General features: G+C 40.1%; 1 protein-coding gene across 3 annotated transcripts in view; it reads right to left on the bottom strand.

The window, feature by feature from the left end:
- ect2 (epithelial cell transforming 2) overlaps positions 1-13602 on the bottom strand; it is a 33813-nt gene that overhangs the window by 6022 nt on the left and 14189 nt on the right. For 2 of the 3 annotated variants that reach the window (XM_084548197.1, XM_084548196.1), the window contains 14 exons: positions 13355-13580; positions 12225-12349; positions 10308-10427; positions 10152-10220; positions 9764-9874; positions 8970-9066; positions 8650-8731; positions 8282-8360; positions 7731-7850; positions 6352-6490; positions 5000-5154; positions 4031-4138; positions 3192-3326; positions 515-1079 (listed from right to left, as the gene is read on the bottom strand). In XM_084548197.1, coding sequence (XP_084404323.1) covers positions 546-1079; positions 3192-3326; positions 4031-4138; positions 5000-5154; positions 6352-6490; positions 7731-7850; positions 8282-8360; positions 8650-8731; positions 8970-9066; positions 9764-9874; positions 10152-10220; positions 10308-10427; positions 12225-12349; positions 13355-13580 — 2100 coding nt within the window. In that variant the 3' untranslated portion in view covers positions 515-545. The remainder of the gene's footprint in view (positions 1-514; positions 1080-3191; positions 3327-4030; positions 4139-4999; positions 5155-6351; positions 6491-7730; positions 7851-8281; positions 8361-8649; positions 8732-8969; positions 9067-9763; positions 9875-10151; positions 10221-10307; positions 10428-12224; positions 12350-13354; positions 13581-13602) is intronic. The other variant, XM_084548198.1, reaches the window with a different exon arrangement.

A 13602-nucleotide genomic window follows, 5' to 3' on the forward strand; every position in this document is an offset into this window, starting at 1 on the left:
TCTTGGAGAACACAGAAATAGATGTAAAATAATCTATATGTGACGGTATTCCTTTAAAAGAAGCCTTACGCTTTTAAGGCTTTCACCTAGGGAGACTTAAGTCTCAGCTCTATTACACACATTTGCATACAGTCAAACTGTTAATAGCAGCCACCAAGTGAGTATTCCCAGCCACCTACACCAGTTAGTAACCCAGGCAGTTCTTAGGAACAACTATTCCAAATCAACCCTTAAAATGCTCTTTAAACCGTTACACTCTGAAAAGCATTACACAAGCATTACACACTTGAAAGTTTCTATTCCTTTCATATCCAGTGGAGATCAGACTTGTCTGTCGAGCAAATCCATGTTTTGATCTATCATTGTTGCAGGGTCTTAGCTTCTAAGGAGTTGATTTGGAACTAGAAATGCACCAGTGTTGTGCAGAGCGCACAGCAGGTAGTAAGGATTATGTTGAAAACAGATGGTAATGGTGCACCCCTAGTTGAGACTAAACAACAATATGTTTGCTCACATCAAACTCCAGGACTGAGTTCAGCGATGGTTTACAGCAGAGTCTCTCTGCGAGGACTGGTCAGGACAGCCTTGCGTGGATCCAGGGGAACTTGGGGATCCCTGTGTGACTCAGAAAAGGTCCTGCCTTTGACATTAACAGGCTGAGGAGCTGGGGACCTTGGCTGGGATCCCAAAGAGGGCAGTGGTCTGGACACCTGCAGGCTAGATTTTGGCTGCAATTTTTTAGAGTTAAGCTGAGTGGTGCTCTGGACAGCTGGTTTGGAAGCGGATGTTGGTTGGGTTAAAGATGTTGACTGTTGGGTCAGAAGTTGTGCTGCCGAGGTTAATAATGAACTAGGAGGGATGGGTTTTGATTTTTGGGTGCCAGAGCAATAGCTGAGATCGACACATTGGCTGGACCGAGAGGGACTATGAGCAGGGTTTTGGGCTGGGGTGCAGGGAGTTCGCACACAGACAGGGACCCTCACTCTGACAGGAGGGAGGTCCAGAGAGTTAGAGCGTTGCACCATGGCACTGGTTTTGATGGAATCATTCAAACTGAACGTAGATGTAGAACGAGACATCTAGAGTGCATAACAGAAGGGAGACACATATGGAGCAGGGATTTACATATCACAAGGAGACAAGCCAAGACATGGAGAAAATAGACACGCTCATACAAAATACAAGGAGAAAAAGAAAGCATAAGAAGGTGAAACACCCCAGTACTGTAGTATTAAATACACTATTACAAGTACTTGCTAACACTGTCTCAGTTGTTGTCCAGTCATAGCCAAAGGCATTTCATACTAGATTATTTTGTGTGTGTATAACTGGACAACAGCCGTCAATGTCTGTCCCTGTATGCTATGTCCTGCACTACTGAATTTGGATGAACTGAAAGTACTAAACCTGCAAAACCAGTTGAACTTACCAGCTTGGAAGGATATTGGCTGTTGTTTCAGTTTTGTTGTAAGAGATCATTTTGATTTTCAATAAGAGTGGATTCACAACTGTTTTCAGGGTTACTGTTTTTGAGGCAGATAAACTGGAAGTAGCGACAGTTCAGCAGGGAAACTGCACTTTATTCCAGCTAAAAGCTTGCCTTTGTCTATCTCTACTTGAAGACAAGTGCCTGTTGCTTTGCAAATTAGGCAAAAGGACAAGAAATACAATAGAAAAAAATGTAACAGTATAGTACTTTGCCCAAAGTTCTTTTTCAGAGATGAGATGCTCCATTTGTATCAAAGTGCCTGGTTTTTACAAAACAATATTTCTGACAAAAGTGTCATATTATCAGAAAATCACTGCCAATTGTGGTTTCAAGGGACCTCTGGTAAATTAATAACCTTTTAAGTGCATTAATGGCCATATCAATGCGCCATGGGTGTTTTTTGACAAAACTATTTGTGTATAAACCAACCAGCAGTGAAATGGTTGATTATGCTCTGTGGGAAGGAATGTCTTTCTGTTTATTCTGCAATGTGATGTGTTGACGTGTTTGTCTGTGTTTAGTTGGCACACACTGTGGAAGCTACGCTATTTGCATGCAGAACACAAAATATGACGTTTATGTCAACATTAAACAAATGGGAGCAGAAATCAGTCTTATCCATGTGTGTCTATACTAAAATTGAGATTTATTAAATAGTAGGCTTTGTATAAGAGTATATAAATATAATTAATCATCTTTTATTTTTTTACATTGCAACCAACGACAGGGTGGTTAGTATATTTTAAACACTAAGCCTACCAGGCTCTCCAGGAATTATTTCTGCTTATTAACAAATATGAGCAAACATCTCTTGCATATATTTTAATTAACCATTTAAAGGACCAGTGTGTAGGATTCAGTGGTATTTAGTGGTGATCAAACAGAACAGAATACCTTTTCTAGTGTGCAGAAACGCCTAGTGTAATGTCTATAAGCAGCATTTAGGGATACAAAATTCATAGGCGAGGCACAACGTTTTGGTGCTGGAGGATTTCTAGTGAATTTGTATTCAGGCTGTGCAGAAAAGTTTGAGCAGGCTTTGAATACAGGCAAACAGTCCAAGTGAAAAGAAAACAAAATTTGTGAGCATGAACTGTCTACTTTTATTACAATCTGGTCCTGGACTTTGGCTCTCAACCTCAAGCAAGGACAAGAGGGGCACATCTTGCCCTGTATATCCGCTGGCTACATAATATGACTGCCGTTGCCCCCAGACACTAAGTCATCAGATGATAGAATTGGATTCCCAAACTGACCTATGGTGGCTTCCACACGCATTTTATGCTGGTGATTATACATTAATGAAAAAATAATCATGCCTATATATATTCTATTTCTGCTTATAATTCATACTGGACCTTTAAACACCAGCCCTATGAGAAAAGAGAAATAGCTAAATAAGTCCCAGCACAAGAGCAGAAGCCTTTTTCCAGCTTTTAATCAAGATAGATGAAAGTTGTTAGATCATGGAATGACTGAGAGAACTGCCTGATTTTCAGCAGAAGGAGAGGGAGATGAAGAGAATAGAAGAAAAAAGGAGGATGACAAGCTGTCTTAAAAAACAAACAAGCTTTTAGTATCCACCAGTGCTATCACACTTAGTACACACATACCCAGAAAACGCATAACTCAGTTTGGCTATACCATAAGCACAAGTCATAGTGTCCTCCCAATAAGAGACAAAGTAAACAGAAAGACTTACAGCCAGCGTGGAGCTGCTGCCCATTCGGTTTTCACAACTCAGCCTCTGGCTTTTCTCATCTGGGGTACTGTTTGCCATGAACGCCCTCTGGATCACACGCTTCGGGGTCTTGGTGAAAGAAAACGCCCTTGTCACCTAGCACACACACAGGAAATGTTAGTAATTAGTACATCTAGGCAGGCCTTTGTCCTCGCCACCACAAGGCTGAACATGTTAGATTTCAGACTGTAAATAGCACTCTATTTATATTTTTTTCCACTTTCACTGCTCTCACTCAAATGTTTTCACATATCTCACACAAGCTCACGTATTGTTTTTTTGTTGCACAGTTACAGCATTCGACAAAATTTAATTCACCTGAAATAACTAGCATATTTAGAAACCTCATAAACTGGACAACAAAGTCCAAAAACCTGCCAGACTTAACTAGGAATGTACCCAAACAATGGAATTCATCCATGCACACATAGCTTGAGGAATTTTGTGGCTGCTGACAGATCCATGAGCTGGAGAATCAAACATGTAGGATGGCAGCGGTGGAGGCTCTGACAGAATTTGGTTTAAAAGTAAATTTGACAGCAGAGAAGGAAACAAGATGTCTTGTTTTGCATTGTGTTCTCTGTTTCCGTCTGTCCTGAATTCTGTTATTCAAAGTTTCTCTGTGGAAAATGTTGCAGATTTGACTCACGAAATTGAGTTAACTGTGGGGCATTTTGAATGATTATTTGAAACACGGACATTTAGGGCAACCCTACTCTAGACAAGGCTCGACTAGTCATTATGCATGTGATATAAATGTCCTTGTTAATTGGAAAGATGACAATCTTATCTGCCTTTACCTTTTTAGAGGTCTTCTTGATAGCCCTGGAGGCTTTGCTCAAGGTGCTGTCCATATCTTTAGTGCTGACTTGCAGCGAGTCTGGGTCTGTACTTTGTATAAGGTCCTCCTGGTTAATAAAAAACAAACAACAAATAAATAATATAGCTTTAGACTCAACATAATTAATCATGACCTGAAATGTGCACTTCATGTTAATCAGATAAATGCATTAGTGAAAACAGTTGCAAAATGGTAAGTAGGATTCACATACTGTCTATACTTCTCTCTCCCACTCACCCCGCAGTGGGATTTTTAACAAGCAAGTCCCTGTCTTGTTGGTATTCACATTGCAGCGCTGACCCAGTGCAAAAAGCATTAGGAATGCAGCTGTGAGGAAGCAGCCAGACCAGAGGCCGACATCGCCCCCTACTGCTTACACTGCACTCTTACCTTCATATCCTGCAGTAAGCTCTATAACCACTTTACTGAATCAGCCTGAGATAAGTCAGTTTGCCATAATATCAACATTATAACCCTTAGATGACATGTTATTGTACCCAGAGAAAAGAGCAAAATCAATGAGGAATTTGTACAAGTATTAAAACACACCAATCCCTGGTCATGAAGGAAGTGGTGAAGCCATTCGAAAATATTTTTCTGGACATCCACGAGACTCCATGCAGTATATGAGGTGGTCTACTTTTCTGACATTTAACCAAACTATCTTGCATTCCAATATCTTTGGCAGATTTATTTTTAATTTTTTAGCCCCGTTGTTGTCATCACAGCTTTACTTCTCACAATGACGGATAACCCTCCTCCAGTTTACACCACCATTGCCACTAGCACAGCGCTTTTTCCCACAGCCTTAAAAAGTTTGATGTTGCAGTGCAGAAGGCTATTGACAATGGCAGCCATCACAGCCTCTCCCCGTCTGCCGATGCGTGAAACAACGCATTTTCTTTTTTTTGTGTGTGTGGCTTCTCACCGCATCAGCCCTGCAGATGGTGTTGGCGACATGGCGGCAAAGTGTTCGCAGCCAGGCACTTTTAACTGTTTCTTCCCCAGCCAGTTGGAAGCTGAACAACAAGTTCTCCTGTTCAGTTGGAGGACGGACCACCAAGGCGAATGCATTCACACACTCTGAGGAGAGGGAGCGAAAAAGAGTGAGAAGGACAGACGATGACAGTGCAAGAGGGAAGGAGAGGGAAATAAGTCAGAAGAGATCAAGATCAAGATAATAAGATGAGGATGACATATAAAAATATTAATAAAGATGGGTGGAATATGTCAAATTCTGACTTTTGTTTGGACTTCCCATTTTTATAGTTTTGTGGAGGTACACTATTCTGAATGTAGCACTATCCCTAAAAAATGGTAAAAACTGGTAACTGAGTTGCTGTTAGTGGTTCAAGTTAAAAATCACAGAATAGCCGTCAATATAATGTGCCTGTTTATTAATTTAATTCTGTCGTGACAGCGATAGTGCCCATGAGATATGAACAACTTTAAGTCTGGATGGAAAAGTGTCATTCTTGAATATCCAAAAGCAATGTTTACAGGCCTGAATTCTTTGTCTTCCAACACTACAATATATAGTACCTCCAAAGAGTTTTCATGGTTTGCATACACATTGACACAGCAACAAGTCAGATTTTTCAGTTTAAGTATTGCGCTACAGACCCATATATAAAATGAAATATTACAGCTTGAAAGTCAGTGCGACTTTCCCCATCCACAAATTTCTTGAGTCACTCCACTGGGACTGATTATGCTCTGGCAAAGGTCTGCCAGGCCAATCAAAACATTTGGGAGGCCTTTATACGGTGATAGACAGAAGAGCAGAAGGCCAGGCTAGAAATATGAATCCGTCCGTTAATTCAATGTGAAGTTGGGAGTGTTTTTGCAATGTTTTTATGTCAAATAAAACTGAAAAACAACCTTATAGTGAGCTGCAAATAACCACCCTGATTTAAGAAATTACATAAGTAGCATTATATTTTCTCAATGGCAGCCATAATTACTAGGAAATCTTTCTAAAAAATACAACCTGGGAATCAAATTATTTGTAGCTCTATGCTCAGAACACGGACCATCTTTAAATGAACATAGTGAAAAAGTGGTTTGCTATCATCTGTGGCTGATTGGTTGGTTTGACTGTTTTCAACAATACGCTGCGTTGCAAGGTTAAAAGGGTGTTGATGGCTTACAATGGAAGGTTCAAGATCAAGATGGAGAGTAATCAGGGAATACAACCGCAAATGACATGCAGATGAAGAAGTATGCTCGTATTTTCCAGTGTGTGCTGTTATTTTCCAGTATGTGTGCTGCCACTATTACCCTCAGTGTCCTGCAGGTCCAGCACTCTTCGAATCTGAGACAGCGGCATTAGTGCTATGTGTTTCAGCGGGGGCGGGGGTCTCGTCTGTCCCAGCGGACTCTTAAATGTATTGATCACCTTGTGTCGCTTCCTTGCAATCTATAGGAGATACACAAACACAAACCTATGCACAAAATGAGACAGCAACTTTGGAGGCAACTTCCCACATCCTTAGTGTGTGGTTGCATTTTGCAATGTGTGGGTGAAGCAGCTATTGGTTACTTGACAATAAATCAATGATGCCTTCATAGGGGTAAACGATTCAACTCATTAATGTCACATTAATTAGGTCCTGAGAAAGACGATAAAGGAGGGTGGGAGGGAGGCAGGAAGGGAGATGGGGGAGGAGATAAAATACAACACTACATTACAGGTCATTGTTATTTTGGCAGAGCGAGTGAACAGTGAGTGATTATATGAATGCAAGAGTTAATCAATGGTTGCTGATGGAGGAGACAAGTGAGGCCACCTACTCTAAAACAACAGTCATTCTATACACATGCCACAAGCACAAACTCAGACATCCATGTGTGTAGCTGCAAAACACACACATGCTGATTACGAGGTGTTGCTGACACTCCTGAATCAGCGCAGCCACTCGCCTCGTGTCTTTCATGATTGCCTGCTATGTTCTTATGCTGACCCCTCGCTAATTAACGCACATACTTTGTGTGAGCCGCGATAGACTGTACACCCATAAATTGGTGTTAAACACATGCTCTGCAAGTCTCCCATAACGCCTTAAGCCCTGTGCTTTTTTTTTTTTTGGCCTGAAAAACAAATTCAGTCAGTAAGCTCCACAATTGTAGGGCGAAAAGGAACAACCTTGGGAGCTGTGGATAAGGGACACTTGGGGGAATTTTGAAATTTAAACAAGCCCTGTCATCATAACCAGGTCAATCAGTTGAAAAATTCAAGTAAAAAAAAGAAAAAACATGCTTTTATCACCTCTTGATCAAAGCTATAATGAACACAAATATTACCTGAGCCACAGTGACAAATTACTACATATTAAGTTACAACAAATGCAAATTTCCCCACTGTGGGATAAATAAAGGATTATCTTATCTTAACAACAAACAGTGCAATGGTTCTGATGCATGCATGCATGTTGCCTGTGCTGAAAAAGTTCACTCTTCCATCATACAACATTTAGAGAAACGAATTTCCATCTAAAGCCAAGTGTAGAGTCAAGTGAGGGCTAAAGATAAATATTTCATGTCAGTCCTGCAGACAAAGCTTCACATTAGACTGTGTTAACTGGTAAATAAAGTGCGATTATGGTGTGAATGTGTTGCGTGTAAGGTCAAACGTTTACTGGTGTTGCATGCATTTTCACCTCAAGGCAGTCATTGAAGAGGAAGAGTGTGACGTGCTCTCCGCGGTCGCACGGCTGATCTCCCAGGGCAATTGTTTCTACTCGGTAAACCAGGCTACGATGAGAGGACAGCAAATTGGCCTGCAAAGAACACATCACAGAACGTAAGAGGAAGGTTGCAGAGGGAAAATGATGACTCAAACAAAGATAGAAAGATGAGGTTAGAAAAAAGAAAGTTGCCAATGTTTATACCAGCGTTTTTTTGTACCTCGAGCTGACACAGATAAAAAATGTTCACACTCTTACCTACCAATATTTACAGTTGCAAAATAATGTAGCCGTTTCCTCATGATCATATCTGTCTACCCCCCTTGCTGATTCTTTCCAAAATTGTATATTACATTTATACATTGTTATATATTCAGTATTTATACAAGAAATATTTTCTACCAACTTAAAAGTTATTATAAACTCCGTCGCTGTCTTCTAAGAAAAAAAAATGAATATGAAGTTGATAGTATACATCTACATCTACACAGACATGCAAAAAAAATAGGAATCCTTAAACTTACAGGACAGCCATCAACTTCATAAACAACATCGAAGATTAGCTTCTGGCCTTCAGTCTTCCTCTTGTCCTCATTGATATGACTAGGAGAGGGTTGAGGTAGAGAATAGAAAAATGTTGGTAACACTGAAACAGTTTGTCAATACACTGATTAACTGGCTAACAGAAAAACAAACAAGAATTTCAATAATCAATGAGTTGTATTGTATTTAAAAATAAATAAATAAATAAATTTAAAAAAAAGAAGAAGAAGCTGATCCCACTTTGTTAAATGTTTAAGTTTTGCAGGAGAGCATTGAGAATTGAAATTGTCAATGTCATGTTACAAACAAAGAATGTTACCCCTGAGGAAAAGAGGTCATGTCAACTCACGTCATGACTTCTTTCAGAGACTCGATTGCTTTCTCCAGAGTTATCTTGTCTGGGTTGTCATCGGACGTATGTTTCTTTATGTCTGCAACAGTGAAAGAAATAGAAAGTTTTGTAAGAAGAAGACAGGCAGGAAGAGATGAAAATCACACAATGAAAGACAAGTACAAAATATTCGAGAGAAAAAGAAATTATAGGCAGGTATCGGCAGAAGATAACGGAGGAAGGTGGCAGGTGTGGAAGGAGGAAGATAAAAAGAAAACAAGGGATGTCGGATGAAATGTTTTTGTTCCTATTTTAACAAAAGAGTGTGTATGTGTTACCATTAAGAAGAAGGGCCACACTCGGCAGCCTCTGTACTGGTCTGATAAGCAACTCCGCCAGTGTCTGTCTCCCGCACTCTGGCTTGGCCTGGTTGATCTGTAAAATGAAAGTATTAGTATGACAGTAGATGTGTTTGTGGAAACCTAAGCAACACACTAAATCAGGAAACCAAATAATCTTTGCAGTGCATGTTAATCACCAGTAAGGTTTACATGAACTTTAGTATCTTGGTTATGGTTAATCTGAGCATGGAGGCAGCAGGTCAGCCATCAGATCTCAGCCTGTTATTATTTTAAAACCAATGCTAGTATAGTCGTGGGACAAAATACTGCTTTCTAAATTATTTTGGTATTTGTACAAGAGAACACTGATAGCAATGAGCAATGCATTTAACAGTCCATTTTTCACTTACAGAAACTTATTAATAGCTATGAAAGACTGAAAATGTTTCAGTAACACTTGGAATGGAACTCTTTTTAGGAGAAAGCTAGCCTGGAAGCCAGCACACACTTCTGTTCTGCTAGGAAAGTTGAGTCTGAAGTGTGTGGGAACTGACAGAAAAGTACCAGCAATGTAGTCATACATATCATCTGAGTGCTGGGTTTGGTGACTCTGAGAAACTCTACAAGTCCAGTTGCCTTTCTTTAATGTTTCTGGATATGCTTGTAGAGGCACTAAGAGATAAACCTCCCAGTAGCAGTGGAACTCTTATCAGATTAGAGATGACAGGGTCTATAGGACACGAAATCCATGAGCCAGGCAAACAGATATAATTCAGATGCAAAGGTCTTACCTTGAGAAATGCATGGAAGCGTGGCTTTTGTTTCTCACACCGAACAATAGTCTCCTTGCTCATTTCGAAAAAGTTCACAAATGGGGGGTATGCCCTGACCAGCTCTTTAGACTGAAGAATGAGAGAAGATGAAGACAAATAAATCAGAAGCATTACAATGAAGATACACACAAGTTTAGGAATGTGGTTTCACATAGGAGAACAAACTGTGAATCACAACTTGTTTATTAATCTTGTAGGCTATTATTTCACCTACTGACAATTCCACCTCTATTAATCAGAATGTAGATTTCTATGACTCGGCCAGCAGATTTCTCACACCGCCTGTGGATATAACTCCAAACACGCAACACTAATATATACCTTTACAAATAAACATTAAACTCACATATTTCAGAATGATGTTTCCAACACTCCTGCTTTCTGACCAGTTGGTGAGGAGCTCCTCAAGGTCATTCTGACAAACAAATAAAAAAATGTCTCAAAAATTGCTTAATAACTTTGTCAAACATGATTATGACAGAAACAGCTAATGACAAACTACCTTTATTCTGGTGTGAACGTCGTAGATGTCTGGGATGCTGCCAAATATTGTCTTCATTTCTTCTTGGGCCAGGATGGGTCCTCCCACTTGCCCCTCTTTTTCCAAAGGAAGCTTGAAAAGCTTGAAATAAGAAAAGACATGAGAACGTTAACTAATGTTCCAGTTAAAATCAAAAGATGAATGGGCTACACTCACTTAAGTAGATTAAATAGTGTAGATGCTTTCAAGGCCTTGACTTCAGGAATAAAATTTGTTCTGTTATTAAGAGAATAAATGTCTGCATCCAGTATAACAGCCAAGTGACAATCAAGGCTGAATAATAAAGATGTATTTTTCTAAATCCAACTCCAAAAAAATTAAAAGAAGCTACAGATATGCTATGTGTCTGTGTCTGTGTGTGTGTGTGTGTGTGTGTGTGTGTATATATATATATATTATACATTTTAAAGTTTGCCATTAAGTCTCCTGTTGTCGATGTGTGATCTTTACATTACTTCTTCAATAAACAGTAGCACTTTATCACATATAAAGTAGCTTCAGAAAATGTTTTGACCTCTTCACTTTTTATCAAAAGTCAGAGCTTTTGCTGGGCCACCCAAGGACAATCAGAGACCTGTCCTGCTGCCACACCAGTGTCATCTTGCCTGTCTGCTTTAGGTCTTGCTGAAAGGTGAACCATCAGCCCTGTCTCAGGTCAGGCGTACTGTGGAGCAACTTTTATTCAAGGAACTCTCTATTGAGGCCACTGTGCTCCACAGGAACATAAGAACACTATAAGTTTTAGAAATAATTTTATCCCTCTGCAATGCCTGTCCACAATTATATTGCAGAGGTCCACAGAGTGCTCCATGGACTCTATGGATTGGTTTGTGACCTGACCTGGAGTGTACATTGTTGGACTTTATAGAGACACATGTGTGCCTTTCTAAATTATGCCCAATCAATTCAATTAATTTGTCACAAGTGAAAAAGACTAAAGTGCTTTAATAATAACAAATATATATATATATATAATTTTTTTTTTTTAAAGCAAGTAGAATGTACCTGACCACGATCTGGAGTGCAAAGGACTTGATTACATTTGCACATGAGATTTGGTTTAGTTTCATTTATTTAAATATCTATTTGTTGCCTTTAATTTTAGTTCATTTAACATTTCACAAAGAGCAGTAAACAGTAACAATAGTTTAGCTCATAAATTGCTAGGTTGCTTGGTTGTTAGCTCTTTCACACCACAAATAAACCGAGATCAAGTTAGCTTGGGGAGTCCAACTGAGGAACTTATGACCTGAAAACTCAAGGTAGTTGGTCTTCTTATGTGCATTTGGAGGTGTAGGGACCCACAATATTGCCTTGGATCTAGGGATTGTAAACCAATATATCATATGAACCAGCACATGAACAGGAAATATTTTTCTGGATATTCTGACTATTTCATTTTTTGTTGAGTTTGTCTTTTAGACTCAAGCAAGAGGAGAACACGAAGTGTGTATATAACTTTGTTAGGATCAGAAACTGTTTTGTGAGTGGAAGAGGTAAACTTATTCTCCAGTTGGGAAGACAGGTTACAAGAAGGTTAGTAAAAAGGCAGGGACACAAAAAGAGAAAAAGTAAATAAATGAGGATGAAAAAAATCCAACAAAGATAAATAAAAGAAGAAAAGACGGAACAAGAGTTTGAAGGGGAGACAGAAAAAGAAATGACCAGGCAGGTCATTTTCTCCCTCACTGGTCAGCTGTCTGACTCTCTCCTGGGACCAACCGATAAGACAGGCAAAGTCATACCATGCAAACACCCACACACCTTTAATGACTGTAGCTTAGCCTGAAGATGTTGTCAGGGGCAACCGACTGACCAGAGTGTGAGGGAATGTTAGAACTGTGCACACTGTGTGAACACAGACACACAGCCACCTACCTGTAGGACGGTGTTTAAAATGTCTACATAGTTGCTCTCAGTCTGGTAGAGCTCCTTGGAGACCTGCCACCTGGCCGACTGCTTGGAAAGAACCGGAGTCGAACTCTTGGATGGCTTTGAGCTCTCTGGAGGAACAAGACACGCAGAGAGTAAGACAGAAAGCACTTAATAGTGCACTGATGCACTGCTAGGTTCCCATCCACTACTTTTTAAGCAGTTACAATGAATAAAGGGAAAAATATGAAATTGTAAAGACTTTTCTAAATGTGTGAATTGTACTTTAAGTAAGATCCATAGTAAACACTCTACACCTACTAGAATTAAATTTATACGAGCATTTTTTGGGGCTAGATATTTCTGAAGTGAGTGATTACTAGGGTAGTTGGAGTCATCTATATCATTTGGCATTGTGGGTTGCTGGTAGCTTAATATTGGCTGGCAAGAGTTTTCCATTCAATACATTTATAGCATAGACTTTTTTTCTTTCTTTTTTTTTTTTTTTTTAAATTAGAGTCAATGAGGCACAAAAGTGGTTGATTTACAACCAGAATCACCCTGCAACGGTAACTCAGGCTGCTGGTTTCTGGGTTCACCCACTGAGAAGGTGACTAGTCTACAGACATCCAACCATGCAGAAACTCTAGAAAGAAACCAAATGAAATGATGGTGGACCGTCAAATAGCAACGCACGCACGCACACACATGTGTCACCACAGCACTTAAGCCCTCCTTTAGGTTACACTTGAGCTGGCCTGATATCTGCACAGCCCTACTCTGTAAGCAAAACCTAACCTGCATAATTTCCCTGCTGCTCTTCCTCTGGTTGTTGATGGGTACTTGTTCTCAGGTTGGACCTTCTCCTCCTCTCTTCCCTGTCTGTCCTAATCCTCCTTTCCCTTGTTTTCCTTCTCATCTTATTCCTTGTGACAGTACTGTCTCTTATTCTGTTGTCTGAAATGAAGAGGGTGAATACATTCTCTTGTGTAGAAGAAATGATGAACCTTATCATTGATAGAAAATAATACTGGCTAAGAAACTGCAACCCCCCCCCAAATATGAACCAGTATAAAACGGTGTAACATGTAATGGTTTTAGGATTGGGTAAAAGCAGGTCATTATTATTCTCCTACCTCCCAGGACTTTGCATGTCTCAGGTGTGTTGGAGATGTCCAGCAGAGAGCCAATGGAAAGGGAGTGCTCTGCCGATGGCCTTTTGCGCGGTGGAGGGAAGGGGGAGATCTCGGTCTCCTTGGTGAGCTGAGCCAGTGTATCCCTCAGTCGCCGACGCTTGCGGTTACTGTTGGGGGTGGTGAGCGAGAGGAGAGACACAGCTTTCTTCATGGCCGGGCTATCGTTCTGAAGACAAGAGAGAAACAGA

This window comes from Chelon labrosus, assembly GCF_963514085.1.
Source record: "Chelon labrosus genome assembly, chromosome: 7".
Classification (NCBI taxonomy): domain Eukaryota; kingdom Metazoa; phylum Chordata; class Actinopteri; order Mugiliformes; family Mugilidae; genus Chelon; species Chelon labrosus.